Source organism: Haemaphysalis longicornis, unplaced genomic scaffold (genome assembly GCF_048455015.1).
Source record: "Haemaphysalis longicornis isolate Haplotype H1 unplaced genomic scaffold, Haemaphysalis longicornis Haplotype H1 scaffold_4, whole genome shotgun sequence".
Taxonomy (NCBI): Eukaryota; Metazoa; Arthropoda; class Arachnida; order Ixodida; family Ixodidae; genus Haemaphysalis; species Haemaphysalis longicornis.
In genome coordinates this window covers 60,244,008-60,260,875 of record NW_027526361.1, presented here as the reverse complement: position 1 = coordinate 60,260,875, position 16,868 = coordinate 60,244,008, and the positions used below count along the sequence as shown (strand labels likewise).

Below are 16,868 nucleotides of genomic sequence, written 5' to 3'. Positions count from 1 at the left end.
AATGTTTAGCATCCCAATATCATCAGAGTTTAATTCACGTAAATTTCCTACCATTTCTTTTTTATTTCACTGGGCACTGTTTTTTTTTTTTCAACTGTTATTTGCTTTTGCTGAGCTTTCAGATCTGTCACAAACAATTCACGCATTTAAAAGCTGTTATGACTGTGTATCACAGCTTGCAGCTAACAGTTTTTTTGTAGCCAATATCTTTATTGCTTTGCAAAGCTCATCAATAGAAGCATGCGAGTGTACTTTATGCGTTATTTGCCTGCAAAATGCATAGCAATGTAAGAATACAAGTACGATGTCCTTGCATTATCTGGTATGCTCTGGCCCCAGAGTCAAAGCAACAAACTTTAACCATCAATCCCTTAAAGGGGATAGAGACCCGTCTTCAGAATCGCAAAAAAATCAAGTTAACACACTGTAAAATTGTGAGATACGCCCCTTTACCAAAACATAACCCACCTTGGACTCTAATATGTGTGAAGTTCCTTCAACACTTTTAATATTTCCCGATTTCTCCCTGAATAGGCCATCCCCTATTTTTACTAGATTGGTTGCTGTTTTTAGGTGGTGTATCTCTTCGTATTTCATAGTATAATCCTCATGTTCTCAGAATGTACTTGTAAAATACCATTGTGAATAGTTACAGAGCTGTCACACTACAGAGTCCTTTAAATGATTTTGGCCAACATTTCCTCCCATCTCTTCTTGTTTTTCAAAAACCAACTTTCCTTAGTACGACTTGATTGCTGGCTAGTTGGTTCATGACGTACGAAGGAATAAGTTTGCGCTAAAGACAAGGGCAAAGATAGAGAGGACAAGAAGAGCGATAAATTTTTTTGCCATAGGGACAACTGCTAACCACAGTATCTTCAGATATGCAGGCTGAACCTGTATCATTCTCGCTGCATTCGAAAGCTGATCAATTGGATAGTGCAATGAGTCTGTGGAAATGCAGCATTTGTTGGCACACGTGTAAAATATCCTATGCATTCTTTGACTTTTATTAGCACCTTATACATGACATTCATATGACCATAATTTTTGCAGTGAGAAAGCTAAAATTACATCTTTGGTATAGTTGCTCTCTTTGGTACTTATAGAACACAAAGACGTATAACGTAAGCTATTATTTAGTTCATAGCTAATCAAAACTCTGCGTGGAATGATGTGGCCTTACACCTCACATAACATCAAGCTTAAGCTGCATACAGAAAAACCAACCAAAGTTTTTTTATTCTCAGCATGCCAAAAGATGCTCTTCATGAAAACTTCAAGTAGATAGGTTAAAGTCACGAGAACAGCCCAAAGGCCAGGATGTCTCCTATTAAGCTCATAAATAGCTATTAAATGCAAATTAGTGTTTCTGAGCAATTTAGAATTGTATAAGCCGAAAGAGCAATCTCATAAGAGCCCAGTGCTTTCACTCCAAATTTGAAGATTGCATAGCGAGAAACACGAAGACAGGGGACAATAAAATGTGGCACAGCTGTAAAATTACCGCACTACTTTTTAAAACAGACAGCATTGGGTGGCTTACTTGTTTGGTTTATGATCTGCACATATCTCCAGCCTGCCAATTCGTAATGGAACATGTGCTGCCAATAACCCTCACGTCACGGGCGACACCGCCCTGCCAGCTATCTGGTCGCAATCTACGCACGCGTTCTTATCTCTCTACTTTCGCACCCGAGTAACCTCTCCCGGCCTGTCTCCAAGGAGAACAAATGATAACGTCGTCAGTCAACAGATAGAACCACAATGCACTATAATAAGCTCGCCAGAACAGGTCGAGAGCATTACTTTTTGTCCCGCTTGCTTTTACTCCATCATGAGCCAAGCGGACGTCTTTATTTCTGTTTTATTTAGGTACTAGAATTGTAAAAATAATGCTAGCTTCAAGGATTACCTAGATGTAGGTCGAATCTTGTGAACAGCACAAGCTCATTCTCTATCTTTTGGTTGATGTTATTTGATGTGGTATTTCCTTTATTCATGTTACGCTTCTTTATTTCTATTAGCCTTCACTACTTATGTACGATGCAAATGATCACAGCAGTTCGTTTTTTTAGCATGAATATCAGAGTTCCTACACAGCATTAAATTTTCCATTAGTTCCCAAAATTTGGAGTGACACTAGCTTCAAGAACACAAAGAGAGTAGCTGATAGTGAGAATGTTTATTGCAAGTGTATTGATAAATTTTTTTAAAGCTATTAAAGTTAGTGCTGGTGGTCACTGCACATGATGCTCCCCGGTGAAGGATGATTTGTTGTCATGTGACTTCACTTGATTGCTCTTTGTCATCAGGACAGAGCAGGGCACCAACATCAGATGAAGACAAAATCTTCACGAGAGCTGGATCTCTGTGCCTTTTGATCTGAAAGAGAACAAACGAACTGAATAAGTAAAGTTCTGCTATATCAGGCAGCAACATTATTGAGTCCCAAGAACCAAGAAAACACAATAAGGCACAAGTGAAGGTTCCTCCTTAACCCATTTAAGTTTTTTTCTCTTGAGATAAGGATCGCAGTGGCAAAAAAGTAGACCAAATCGTAAAACATGGCTGTGAGCACAACAACAACAAAACTGACTTTCATATCCCTCAAAACAAGCACCATCTTAGTTGTCTGGCTCCATGTTGCACTGTACATAAAGCTCAAGAAAAATATCGTTCAATTATTTTTAAGTAGCTGACAGCGTGATGAGCTTTGAGGAGGCAAGTCAAGGCAAGAGCCATTTTATTGAGTCAGTGCTGAGTGGTCATGTTATGGGTTTATGTGAACGGTGACCTAGTAAGGCCTCAGATTACTTGTAGCAGCGATCACTTGAAGCCCAGCTGTTGCGGCAAAAATCTCCACAAACACGTATCACTTGGTGCTGTATTTCCCAAGGTTCCAAGTTCTGTTACCAAAAAAGGAAGACTGAACCCTCACCTGCTTCACACTGAAATCTCCGCATCCTCTGAGAAACTTGACATCCGTGCCTTGATGTGGGAGCCTGTAGAGGTGGCACAGTTCCCTGGCGTCCCCTTCAGAGCAACAAAGCCAGCGGCCCAGTACGGCGAGAGGAAACTTGCAGTTCTGAGAGCTATATGCTGCCGTGAGAACCTGCAAGGCTGTCCTACGCAAAGAAGAGCAATGCTCTGCAAACAGCCCCCCCTGGTGGAGGATTTCTCTTTAAATCGTAGTCTGACACTCTTTGTCAGGAACAAGCAGTGAGGAGCTTTCGTGTATACAGTGCAGCCACCTTGTAATAGCTCACGTTCTAAGGATGTTTCAAAACAAAAGGGGGGTGTGGTGCCTCAGATCTCAACATATGCACAGCAAATTTGCACTAGTAACAATAAAAGGGGAACTATTTCAATATCCCAGTTTCTGTATTCACAGAAACAGTCTTTTATTTTTCTGAGTGGGAAATAGTATCATTCATACACCTCACCATGTCAAGGTAACAGTGCCTCAGAAAACAAAGTGAAGCTTCGGAGTACTTTTACAAACTAGATCACGAGAAAGACTTTCAATATCTAGACAGTTTTCTAACCAGGATACCATTTGCACACACACACGTCATACAAATACGCACAATGAGTTAAAGAAAGCATTCTACGAAATTGACTAATAAATGAAAAGATATAAACTGCTGACCACAAACTTCTTCCATCAGATGAACACACTTCCAAGGACCCCCCAGTTTTGTCTTACTGGTATTCTGCGTAAAATTAATACTGAGAGCAGGACAAGTTGGTACACATTCACTGTTAACTACAGCCCGAAAAGAACGAGGATGGCCAAAGAAATGAACAACAAGGTGCTCTGTCTGTACCCTTACGGGTTGTGCTGCTGAGCACGAGGATGCGGGTTCGATTCTTGGTCGTGGCGGCTTCTTTTCTGATGGAGGCGGAAAGCAAAAACGCCCGTGTGTACGAGATTTCAGCGCACATTAAAGATCCCCAGGTAGTCGAAATTAATCCAGAGCCCTCCACTATGGCGTGCCTCGTTGCCGCATTAAAGCCTACAATCAATCAATCAATCAGTCAATCAATGTACCCTTACTGCTTGTCGTTTGTCTTCAATGCACTGTAGTTCACAGTTATCAACACAAAAGCCAAAATCGCACCCAAGCTGATACGATGCAGCCCACAAGTGAGCACTCACTGGCCCAAAGTGCCTACTAATCACTAAACAAGAAATGCCTGCCTTCGGATAGCCTCCAGATGGGAGTGCAGGGCACAGGCCAGGAGAGCAGGAAGAGACCGGTACGCTCTCAGCACTCTGACGAAATTCCCCTGCATGTGTGCTCGACTTGCGTCCAGGGAGGTCCTAACCAGCCTGTGGGCCCTGTCGAGGCAAAAGAATGAGCACAGCCCGATAGGTGATTCGGTGTTACAGGTGGGTGACTGCTAAAAGTTGAAACCCTGCTATTTGACTGAAACCGACGTGGACAGCAGTTTCATCACAACCAAGTATTCTACGGTTTCAATCGCATGTGTTTTCACTGCTCATTTTCACAACAATGAAATTCTCATGAGGATGAAATTTTCTTGCCCTTTGCAATAGGCTTACTGTTGCGGAGCCAAGCTGTATGCTGTATTATAAACAGAAAGGTGTGAAGCACAGGTTTACAAAATGGCAATGGCGTGTGATCAGGTGAAGTGTCAGATGCCCACTAGCAACAGTGCAAAAAATTTGCTTGCAATCCTGATTACTTATCCTAGGGGCACCGAACTGCCGCTACAGGTAGGTCATGTTCTCCCCTGTATACCATTCACACAGATGTCAGTTGTGCATTTAGCTTGTTAAACACCCTGAAATTTAGAGCTTGTTAAACACCCTGCCTGCACCTGTTTCCATATAAATTTTTCACCATAAAAAAAAAATTTCATGCTACACAAAGAGTTTTATCTCCTATTTGCCATTGCTTGTCATTGCTGTTAATAATAAAATAAACACAAAGGGAGCCCCAAGGCTTTTGCAGGAATCAATAGCTTAAACCAGGGACCCGCCGCGGTGGTTAAGTGGCTAAGGCGTTGCGCTACTGAGCACGAGGTCGCGGGTTCGATTCCCGGCCGCGGCGGCCGCTTTCTGATGGAGGCGAAAAGCAAAAACGCCCGTGTGTACGAGATTTCGGCACACGTTAATGATCCCCAGGTGGTCAAAATTAATCCGGAGACCTCCACTACGGCATGCCTCATCGCCTGCGTTGCGTCGGCGCGTTAAACATCCACAATCAATCAATCAAATCAAGCTTAAACCAGGGGTCAGCAACCTTTTGAGGTGGAGGAGCGAGTTGCATGAAACCTACACGAAAGAGGGCCGTATGGCAAATCAAGCGTGGGGGGGAGAGTTACTTCGGAGGCAAAGAGAAAAAATCAGTCAAATTGACAATAATATTTGAAAATAATTGACAATAACCTGATTGACAATAACGCGTGTGGGGAAGGAAGATGGGACGGAAAAAAAGGTTGGCTGGTGGTGTTGACCTAGCATGCACGCAGCGCACACGGACCACTGAATTCGCGCCATTTTTTAGACACTCAAACAGCCACACGTGCACCCGTGCACCCTATGGCAGAACAATCGACCTGGCTTTAACACTTTATACGGGACTTCAGCAAGCTAGTGTGATAAAGAACACACAAACAACACTGTGCCCAGACATACGAAGAATGCAGCAAACTGGAACTGGACAATACAAACTGGAAGCCATCGATTCTTTGTCCTTGTCTCGCCTTCGAACCCCCTTTGAGGTAAAAACTGGCGTGTCGGTTTTCAGATAGAAGTGACAGGGTGAGGGGTGGGGGTTCCGATGTTGTGCTAGGAGCTGCAAAATACTGCACTGTGGGCCGCGTGTACAGGCCACGGTCCGCAGGTAGCCAACCCCTCACTTAATCGAGCACTGCTTGCCCACCACTGAAACAGTGTGACAGAGTGAGTAACTGGGATAATCAGCACAGGCCGTCTACATAAGCGTTAAAAAAAAACAAAAAACGTGTAACTCCCCCGTAGAAGAATGATCACCTCACTTCCTTTGGCAAGGCCAGAGCATGGGCCAGGGCTTCAGGCGAGCCCAGGTTGTGCAGTAGGTAGACGGCCTCCATCTCCGGCCTGTTTGCGCACTCGCCCAGGGCGCAGCACCCCTGGTACTGAACCAGCAGACGCTTCAAGCACTCCTGCAGGTGCTGGCCGTTGATGTGTGGGTCGAAGGAGCTGATGTCCTCCTCAAAAGACCTGCACGCGGGCACACAATGTGTCCCCCACGCAATTACTTGGTGAATATGGCACCATCTGCATGAACTTGCATTTAGATCACAGCAGAAGCACCGGAAATTGTTCGTACAGCCTAGTTATTAGGCTAAGCCAGCGTGGCATAGTTATTTTCTCATCCAACACTGGGGGTGATCTAGCACGGCCATAAAGTCCTTAGTGTTCTCTGATCACTCATGGTGCAGAAATGCAAGCAAACTTTGCATACTGTTTGTTCAAGAAGTACAGAAGGTAATCTGAAGCTTGCAAAAAATTTACATGCTGCACTGACAGTTTAGGACATCCATTTCACTTTTAATCAAAGGTCTCATTCGCTGCTGAACATGTTTTAATTGTTTTTGACAAATATGGAATTATTTTTTGGAAACCCAAAGGTGCGTGTGTTTTACAAAAGAAAGAAACCATAAACATACCACGGAAAAACTTTTGCATTGCACTGATACAATCTGACCATTTCTGGTGAGGGCAGGTTCGAAGTTAAAATGCTTAAAGCTAATCTTTCCAGTCCTGATTCATATGCACATCACCCCAATGGGAAAAGCTTTGGACCTTCACACTACCACTTTTCCCTGCTAGTTTTTCCATGTCTTTTCTTTTCTTTTTTTGGAGGGGAAGTAAAGGTATTCAGGGAGACTACACGAGTCAAACAAAACAAGTATCCACCATCCCACTTGGTTGTGGTAAAAATACAGCCTCTGTGACCTGCAAGCTTTTCCTTAAGTTTTTGCAATGCATAAGCAGCATCCTTTTTTTTTCACCTTCCAATATTAAGGACAGGGAAATCTATGTAGAGAACTTCTGACGAAAGGGCAGTTTATTGGAGTGTGCAACTTGCATAAATCTGTAAACGCAGCCACAGAATTTTTTTGCAAAAACGGCTGCTGTGTGTGGCAGTGCGACCTATACAATCATTTGGCTTATATGCCAAAAAATGCGGTAATGCCACGCTAACACTGATCACTCTGACAGCACCTGAAAGCAGCATAGACGTAGAAGCGGACTGCCTGCTCGAGTATCCGGACGCAGTCGCTGCCGCTGAGGTCCTGGATGGTCATGTCTTGACGCACAGCCCACAAACGGTCCCACACAAACTGATAAGAGTCAGCCCAGTTGGCGTCTGTGCTCGATGGTACAATCCTGCGATAAGCAATAGAGGTGCCAAAGCATCCTTAGTATGCCCATTTGGTGAAGGCAGGGATACTCCGAACATTCTCGTGAAAAACAAAATTAAATAGTATGTGCAACACAATGGAACACGGATTGAACTGTCACGACAAATCAGAAAAACACAATTCCATCATACACAGCACTTACAAGTGCCCATTACAGGAGTAAGAAGTATGTCGTTCGTGGTTTTACATGGGGCTGTAAGTTGATGCTAAAAAACAAGTTATCTTGTTCATGCTAAAAATGTAGTATAAGGGCAGCCTTACCACGCTTTGACTTTAGACAAGGCAGCACTCCCGGGCAAAGCAGGAATGGTAATAGTAATAACTTGGTACAGTACAGGGTGAACCTGGCGCTGTAGTACATTAGGCATCAGGTGGGCCGTGCTAGGCTTAATGGCCGACTGCTACACACCATGAAGCACTTGCATGCTTCGTAGTACTATTAGAACTGCCAAATTATTACTGTTTGTCAACCAACAATGCAAATCCTTTGCCAATCGTGCCACTAGATAAACCTAATTATTAGGCACAACAACTGACACAACACGTATTGTAGGCGGGCCAGTTGGTACATATTTCTGAGATTAACAGCGTGAAAGAACGGGACAACAGAGGAGTAGACTTTCACGCTGTTAATCTCAGAAACTGACACAAAGTGGTCACCACATAGTGACAGCGATTTATGACAGATGTCAGTAACGCATTGAAGAGTGCTGCTTTTTGCTTCGAGTCTCACAACAAGAAATGTTATTTTCAAAAGCCAGCCAAGAAAAGAGGTGTGTAGTGAGCAATACCGACCAATCAGGCTGGCCGAAAAGTTAGCCTACTAGCCGGCACCGGTTGCACTGCTTGTTACTTCGTATGGTTCAAGCTTATTAGGCTAGCACTCCAACAAAATGCACTTCCTTATTCAATGAAAGTGGTTGTGGCAGTGTTTAAATCAAATAGAAGGAGCTCACATGCGCATTAGGTAGGCTGTGGTCTTCAGCAAGACTGGCAATGGCCGAAGCTCCTCAGGGCTAGCCTCCCTCTGTCCAGCAGCGGACCGGGCAAACTGCTTGACCGCCTTGTTTCTGTCAGCCTTGGGCCTGCCGTTGGAGACATGTAGTGACTCGACAAAGTTCCATGCAGCTGTGGTCTTTCAACCACGTGTGTATTCAAAGCGGCATATACGAGACAAGGTTATCAACCACCCAAATGCAGCCATACGGGTACTAAAGGAAGCTAACACTTTAGTGAAACCTTCGCAGCCGGTGAAAGGTCCATTCTCCTTTGATACCAAAGCTACCAAAGGCAGAACCACTTCAGGATAATCGCTTTAGTAATTGGAACAACCGTAGACAAAATTTCGCATATATTTATCTCACACGCAACGCAGAAGCTGATACGGCTATCGAAAAAAGTGCAAGAATATGTGAAGAAGTGTGCATAGTAGGCATTCAAATGCCATTTGAAGAGTATGTAGAATGTGTGCATGTTTTAAGTGGTTGAGGAAGATGGAGGATTGACTTGAACGAAAGGCAGGAGCAGGCATACAGCTGTTGGGCTCGAGGTGTCTCTATAATTCTGACCCATTGGTCATACCCACACGACAGCAACGTGGCACCACCCGACAGGCTTGTCGTCACGTCACCGATGCCAGGTCTCGCCTTCCTGCCCTGTATTTGTCTGCACCTAAACAGTTGCGGTAATGGGTTTAAGCCCTGGGCATCCCCTAGGTACTTAGGTGAGGTAAACAAAACAAAAAAAAAAACACATCTGTCCACCCTCGTGGTCCACTCAAATGTAACAAAGACCACTGGAATATCCCCAGGCTAGAGGAGAGATTGGCTTGGCCAGATTTTCACGCAACAACAAAATTGAGATGTTTCGCTAACTTGCAGCAGCATTAGGACCTTTGAAGTCAAGCTCGCTGATAGGCAGACGACTCCCGAGAACACACCACGCCCCCATTTTATTGTTTTTGCCATTCGTCTTCAGACGGGCTTGGTCATCATACCTGGTATCACTTTCAGTGCCTTCAAGAACTTCGAAAGTGTGCAGTAATCGCTCTTTCTCGCGCCTGGAACAAAAGACTGTCCGTTAATAAAAATTCGTTCAGACAGGAGGGGCAACCAGACCGCGCAGAAAGAACGAAAGCCCCATTGCCTACCACTGACGTTCCGCCAGCGGGCACATATCTTGGCATGTGCCACGAAGAGGTGCTCGAGGAGCGTCGCTACCGCGGTCGCCACGTCCCGCTTCGGTTGCGTAGCCCGTGCGAGCACGCCTGCCGCAGAACGATTGTTGAGGAACGTCGCCACGCCCCGCTCCGTGTCTCTGGCCTCTGCGAGCTCGCATAACTCTGGTCTAAACGCGGCCGAGTTTTTGTGCGGCGTTTCACCCGAATCGAGCGAAGCTTTCTGCAAGGCGGTGCTCGAAGGCTCGAGCGCGATCACGGTTTGTTTAAACGGTTTAAATGTGTCGAGTTTAACCGCGAGTGTCGTTCTAAAGGCAGAAAAGTAAGACTACAGAACAGCGTAGCGTGGAATAAAGAAGATATTACGATATTACATTTGTAAAGCAAGATTTAACGGCAAAAGGCGACCGCCAGCTCGGGCTTCGTACGCAGCCTCTGACGCGGCTACAAATATATGTAAGTAATATGTTGTCAATTTTTATCTTAGCAAATGAAAATTGTAAGAAACTCGATTTGGTGAAGAAAAGTAACACCGTAACACTTTCAGGTGACGTCACGAAAAACTTTCGATCTGTTTTTGTGCAAATAACCCTGTGCCACAACCTTTTGCGCACTTTTGCGCGCGCCTTTTTGCCTTGGCGTTTTTCATGATTTCCCTGGTTTCCCCATCTCCCTGTTCTGTAATATCGGTAATACACCGTAAATGGCGATGAACTAACCAGTGAGTTATCCAAAAAGCGCGCCTGTCATAAAGCGTACTCAACGTCAAGGATGCGTTTTCGAATGGCGTCGCCGCATCAAGCAGTCTTCGTTGTGCAAGACGTTTGACCGGGTTCTGGGCATGTCTGCGCCTAACTCTACACTGGTAAGCCACACAAGGGCACCCTGCCGCCGCCTATGTTTCTTGTTACGCCAGGACTTGCATCAATACTATGGAAACTTGCATTCCTCAACTACTTAATTATAGTTCGGCAAGGTCCTCGGAGGCGTTGCCAAATCACCCCCCTACCCGGCGACCCATGTCCGATGCTGGCTAGTCAGCGAAAGGAAGCGGTTTGTCCGGTTAGGTAAAATCAAGACCACAAGCTAGCTGCAGCACTGTGGAGGCTACATTGTTGTCAACAGTACGCCCACAGAGGGCGCCTAACGCACCATGAAGGTAGAGTTACTGTATATGCTCCCTACGGTATGCTCCCGTAGGGAGCATATACAGGAACTCTACATGAAGGGGGCCCTGAAAGTAAATTTCCCTCTCCCCTCTGGGCAGGGTGAACCGCAAGGCCCCAGCGCCTTTTGTCGCTTCCTTCGCGGTGAGTTAGGCGCCTTGAGAGGGTGGACAGTTGACAACAATGTAGCCTCCACAGTGCTGCGCCCAGCTTGTGGTATGAACTATAGGAGCCATAGGAGGCGAGGACTTGGCGCAGCGGCGCATAACGGCTATTCTACTGAATGCGTTCAGCCTGACGGGGCTTACCGGTTTGATGCCACTTGCCGCGTCGGAGCCTATCAACTTGAATGTCAAAACGGAGCCTGACACGGATGTTTACGACGAGGAACTTGCACTCCTTCAAGCATTTCGCTACAAGTGTAAACGAGCTGATGGAGCGGCACCGCTTTTGACAGGATCGCCAGCTGCCGGGGAAGCTTGTCGAGGTGTATGCCGCTACACTGCGCGAGCTGGGCTCGCCGTAAGCTATGTTTTCGCTGGTCGTACTGAGAAAGCCGTACAAGTCACCAGCTACTTCAAGGTGCAGCATGCCACCTTCTTTTTGAGGGAGCAAGCCTTGCTCTGATCCGCGCGGTGGAGCTTGGCAAAAGGCTGACGGGCTTAGGCGGTGCTGCGTCAGAACTGCGACAGTCGGACACTGCATTTGTGTGCTGGTCACGAGGCAAATGGGAGTCGCCGGACAACCGGGAGAGCGAGCACACGTCTGAAGCGACAACTGCAGTTTCTGTCTTCGACCTCAATCCTGACGACTGCGAGAGGAAAGTATATACGTGAGTATTGATGTCAGTAATACCAATCAACACAGGCTTGTCGGGCTCCCTGCTAAGGGAGGCGAGTTTTGAAGAACATTTCCCCGACTGCGTACTTGCGGATGCCGTACAGAACCTCTTACTTCGCATTAAAAATGATACACCATCTCGTCTACAAACAGGTTCGCATCCTTCATTGCTGCTGGCGGCGAGTTTTCACACCTGTTCTGTGAACTTGGCCTGGTTGAGAGCTTCTTGCAACGCAGTCAAATTCAATTTTATCAGTATAGCCTGTAGCTGCGAAGCTACGAAGACTGCAGCTTGCTCTGCATGAGCATGTGCATGCTCAGTTGTGCCAGCTGAAACTGTCGGGCACCATAGAGCAAGTGGATGCTGCCGATGGGTGTCGGCTATTGTTGGAGTCCAGAAACCCGATGGGGTGATACGCCTGTGTTGTCCTCTAAGGCGTGAACATTATGGGAAGTTCAAAAATGGACCTCTGCTGTAGGCCTCACGCTGAATGAAGATTGTGTTCAGGATGTGGACCAAATATCCTTTTTGGGACATGTCAGTATTGAGGGCAGCAGTGGCCAAAGGTGCACCAGTGTTGTGATCATCTTTGGGGCTTGCAAGGTATTGTTTCGTGCCACTATGCAGATGTTGTGGAGCCACTGAGGAAATTCTTGTGCACGGATGGAACGTTCATCTGAGAGCAAGCCACGCAGCATAGCTTTGATGCAGCCAAAAGGGCCTCACGTGCCTCCTTGCATATGAACACTGGCACATTTATTCTGGGGGCTGGCAGTTCCTTCTTTGAACTGATCATCAGACATTGATGTCATTGGGAGGTGTCGGTAGGAGGCCGATTCAAATTGCCAGGTGGTCCATCCAACGTTTCTGTATTACAACTTTGACATTGTGTACCTGAGGCAATGTGGCAGCATCGTTGCCGATGCCGCATTCAGGCTAGCAGTCATTTCTGCAGCTGAGCCAAGGTTGGACGGGGAAGTGATGTTCGTGGTACTCTCTTGTATCAGCAAAGAACATCTTCAAGCAGCTGCCGCTGAGAATGCATCCTTGCAGACTGTGACCGACTGTGGACGGGGAAGTGATGTTCGTGGTACTCTCTTGTATCAGCAAAGAACATCTTCAAGCAGCTGCCGCTGAGAATGCATCCTTGCAGACTGTGACCGAATACATTGCATCTGGGTGGTGACTCACCAAAAGACTTTCAGTTGCAGAGCTAATGCTGTACCAGGAGGTGGAGGATGAACTGTCAGTGATAGACAATATTGTCGCTGGAGGGGACAGAACTGCGCCCACAACCTTTACGTCTGAGTTGCTGTTCATGTAAGACACACCTAGGAATCGCAAGAACGAAGCGCTTGGAAGAGAAATTCAGGCAGCCTAGAAAGGATATGAAAATGGAACATGCAGTGAGCCTTGGCAAAGGCTGGCTATAGGCTCCGGACAGCGCCCAGAGGGCGACACGGAGCCCGCGACACCCAGCGCCCCCTTCGGCAGTATGCGCAACACTGGGTCGGTCCCCGCAAGCCGGAACGCTGCTGGCTCGGGGGCGCTCTTCTTTTTGCAGCGCGGATTAAGCATATTAGTCGCCCCTTTTGGGCTTAAAACGAAGTAAGAGATTGTAAAGTAATCCTGCCACATAGTGCATGTGAATGGAGAAGGATTTATTTGGTCGAACTCGCGTATGAGAGGACATATAAAGGCCGCATAGCCGTGATGCCCAGAAGAGAAACGCTTGTACAGCCTGCCTGCGGGGCAAACCTTTCTCAAGATCAGCATGTTTCCCTTCAAAAAACAAAAAAAAAAAGAAACGTAATCTATATTGTTCACTCCACAAAAGAGGAGGCTTTGCCTGCAAATATATCAGACGTTGCGCGGTGTTTCCGCGCGGGGTATTCCATCCATGTGAGTGCACTTGCATGCGACTGCAGAACTACTAACTGGACCACACGGGAGTTACATATAGGTCTTTGATCCGAATGTGATGCTCCATACATGTAACAGTATGAAATTGACGTTTGTTGGGATATAGCGAAAGTGCGGACGTTAATAAGTGCCCGCTTCGCCAAGAAACTTTTGGGCTTCCAGTTGTAGCCCAGTACGTTAGTTGCATATATGTAAACACGCCGCCAAAAAAGAAACTCATCACGAGAAGGCTATCACAAGAAATTCCTTTGGGCAGGGATGGGATGGGGGAGGGGTAAGCAGAACATCTAATAGGCGTATCGGAATAAATTACGGAATATTCATATTCGGGCATTTTTTTTTCTCTCCACTGCAACGGGTTCGGCAGGAGACCTCCGTTAGGAAGGAACGGTAGCGCTTTTATTACCGTCAACACTTTTGCAACAAAAGTCACGGGAGAAAAAATTTAGTTCCCTGAGTACACCCATCACTGGTCCGGAGTGACCGCAATCACAACGGATGGGATAAATAAAGTTTGTCCTCCTCCTCCTCCCCGAACGCGAATTTTTTTTCCTGTGTACATATTGTTCCAACTTTGATTGCGGCACGTCTTAGCTCTATTTTTCTTTGCTTTTCAGTGGCTTAGACAACAATTTAATTGTTTCTTTTGCAAGAAGAGGGGGTGATTTTATGCTATCCAAATGCTCGCGAAACATTTGGGAACATTAACGCCTATAAGTGTCCGCGCCCCATATGTGGTTATATGTATTGAATTCGGCGGTATAACCACGGGAATATTAGATGAACCAGAGTAGAACAGCTGGGTGATAAAGCTACAATGCTATAACTGTGCTTGGGGGCGCTCTTTGTTACCAAATTCAGAGCGCAATTATGTGTATTGACCGGCTGCTAACCAGCCTACTAACAAGCTGATCGTACACCACGGCAGCATGTAATCCGCTCGCTTAATGTGGGCCTTTCAAGATTCAGTAACCATGCTCGGTATCTGCGAAAAAACAAACAAACAGAGAAGAAGAATCCGCGGGAGAATGCAAAGCCTTGAACACAAGCTTCCCAGTTGTGCTAGCCTACGGCTCGGCAGCGAGGCGACAGCATTTTATCAGTGCCCCGTTTTATTTGGAGGCTTCCCCCGACTGCATAACATTTTGCATGACTTTGTTGCATTATGTAGTACATATACGCGCACATAACGTTATAACAAACGTTTTTTGCTAAGTTGCGTTCACTGGCGCTGAAGGCGGTCGGCGCGGCGGGACCGACCCGGAGTTGCGCGTGTCTGTCGCGGCTGGCGCTGCGCTCGCGCGGCAAACTTCGCTGTCCGGAGCCTATTGACATTGTAGGCCCCCTCAACTTGCAACCGTCTGGCCCAGCATTCATAACTCTCATAAACTAGCACTTCAAGTGGCCAGGAGTTTACTTCGCCAATATGGTGATGTCAGAAGTGGTCAATGACCGTTCACGTGATGTTTTCAGCCATAAGGGCTACTCCAAGGAACCTGTCCCAGGTGCTGGACGCCAGTTCAAATGTTGCGTTTCAAAATTTCCATGAGCAAAAGGGCACCATGTATTGCCTCCCTGGTGTGTTACCATAGCTTGATGGTGACATTTAATAGCAGCCTGAAGTACTTCATCCAACTTCCTGCCTTGGAACAGTGATGTACCCAGCTGAATATCGTGGAATTTCAGTTGTGTTTGGGGGCAACCCCACATTCTACTACTGGAGTCTCTCCAGCTGCATTACCTCATCACTGCAAGCCCAGGATTTGCCTCGGCCTTGCGGGCATGTCGTCCATGGAGTTCCTATGACAGCCGGCCTTGGCTATGCGCCAGCTGCGTGCTTGTGTTTCGGCAAAGCAGACTTCATTGCAGACTCGTACCGATGAAAAGTAAGCGGCAAAGGCCCCAATGTTCCAGAAAGGGAATTACGTAGAAGTTCAGAAATAGCAGGTATGGTGAAGGCGGCGCTACTTTACTATGCTCCAAGCCCTTGTGAATTATAAAGCAGCTAGGTCTAAGCTCTTTCAGAATGAAGGATGGGTGGACATAGATGGTGTCCAAGTTAGTACCTGTTCCAGAGGAGTGTCCTGCTGAAAGGAACCAGCAGTAATAGTGCATCTTGCCAACTGAGGAGGACCCAGACCCAGGTAATAGAAACAGCTCGCAACTGTAGCTGCTAGCAACAGCAACGCTTTCGAGGTCACCACATAACACTTCAAGTTCATTTAGACCCCCTGCCAATGACACAACAGTCAAGAGAACCACAAACGGTACCCACAGATTCCATTACAGTTCTGGCAATTGTATTTTTGGCATCCTCTTCCGTTCCCTACAATGAATGATTTGTTACATGTGCGATGTTTCCAGGTAACTGAGGTTGTGTATTGGCAACCTCTCGATCTGCTTTTCCGTAAATGACCCTCTGCTCACTGGCCGAGGGTATACAGACCCCCAACTGCAAATGAACACGTCTTTCCCTATGTTGCAACAAAAGCACGGTCATCACACTGCCGCAAGGCCTGCACGTGTTCTTATTTTGGGGGAGGGGGGTTGAAGCCCACCCCAGCTACGTCGCCCTGAGCTAGACTGCTTCACTGGAGAGGTTTTTATTTTTTGAGTTGTTGATCAACTCTACAGAAAAATGCATATCACAAACTGCTTGGCTAATAGCCAAAGCTAGTTTATGTTTATGGCTAGTTTATGGGCCTAGCCGAAGCTAGGCCCATTATGTATGTATAAAATACAGCAGCAAACATACAGGAGACCAGAGCGATGTTGAATTCATGCAATACAGAATAAACCAATGTGTTATAGAATGTTACACAGGGTAAATAGATTTTGTAAATAGAGTTTATATGATGCAATAAAGGTTTTCAAAGCAACATGTAGTCTGCACATCACTTGGTGTTGTATGATAAAACATGGTCAGTTTGTCCAATAGTTTGAAAAATAGGGACATACTATATGTTTACGGCCCACTCAGACCGTTGCTTGGTAAAGGAGGGTTCATCTGTTGATCATAAGGTACATGCAGCATTATCAAGTCTGCAAAGGAAGATTTTGCCAGCTGGTGGTAGAGGAGGGACATCAAGTGTTCTCTCGGGAGTTGTGCCATGCCCGTATTCCATTCAGAGTACAAGCGAGGCACTTCTGATGAGATGCAAAGCACCAATTAAACGTACTGATATGCCGCACACCGTATCAAAGCCAACGTAAAAGGTACCAAGGCACTGTTTACAAAAAGAAGGCATAGAATATAGCTAACAGAGCATTGTACAGAAAAAACACATCATGATTGCTAGGAAAAAAATTTTAGCATTGC

The 16,868-nt window shown here is 46.2% G+C and overlaps 2 protein-coding genes across 6 annotated transcripts in view; both read right to left on the bottom strand.

Annotated features, from left to right (window-relative positions):
• LOC144178794 (polyamine-transporting ATPase 13A3-like) overlaps positions 1–1,864 on the bottom strand; it is a 31,856-nt gene extending 29,992 nt beyond the window's left edge. The window contains exon 1 of one of the 2 annotated variants that reach the window (XM_077706909.1): positions 1,547–1,864. The gene's annotated coding sequence lies outside the window, so the exon portion shown is untranslated. The remainder of the gene's footprint in view (positions 1–1,546) is intronic. The other variant, XM_077706908.1, reaches the window with a different exon arrangement.
• Positions 1,865–2,170: 306 nt separating this feature from the next.
• The window catches only part of LOC144178796 (SAC3 domain-containing protein 1), a 32,344-nt gene continuing 17,646 nt past the window's right edge, over positions 2,171–16,868 (bottom strand). The window contains exons 1-9 of one of the 4 annotated variants that reach the window (XM_077706912.1): positions 10,339–10,647; positions 9,593–9,766; positions 9,440–9,502; positions 8,400–8,528; positions 7,244–7,408; positions 6,026–6,235; positions 4,205–4,345; positions 2,942–3,128; positions 2,171–2,385 (exon numbers count right to left, since the gene is read on the bottom strand). In XM_077706912.1, coding sequence (XP_077563038.1) covers positions 2,281–2,385; positions 2,942–3,128; positions 4,205–4,345; positions 6,026–6,235; positions 7,244–7,408; positions 8,400–8,528; positions 9,440–9,502; positions 9,593–9,618 — 1,026 coding nt within the window. In that variant the 5' untranslated portion in view covers positions 9,619–9,766; positions 10,339–10,647 and the 3' untranslated portion in view covers positions 2,171–2,280. Of the gene's footprint in view, positions 2,386–2,941; positions 3,129–4,204; positions 4,346–6,025; positions 6,236–7,243; positions 7,409–8,399; positions 8,529–9,439; positions 9,503–9,592; positions 10,028–10,338; positions 10,648–16,868 lie in introns of those variants that run through there. The other 3 variants (XM_077706911.1, XM_077706910.1, XM_077706913.1) reach the window with 3 other exon arrangements.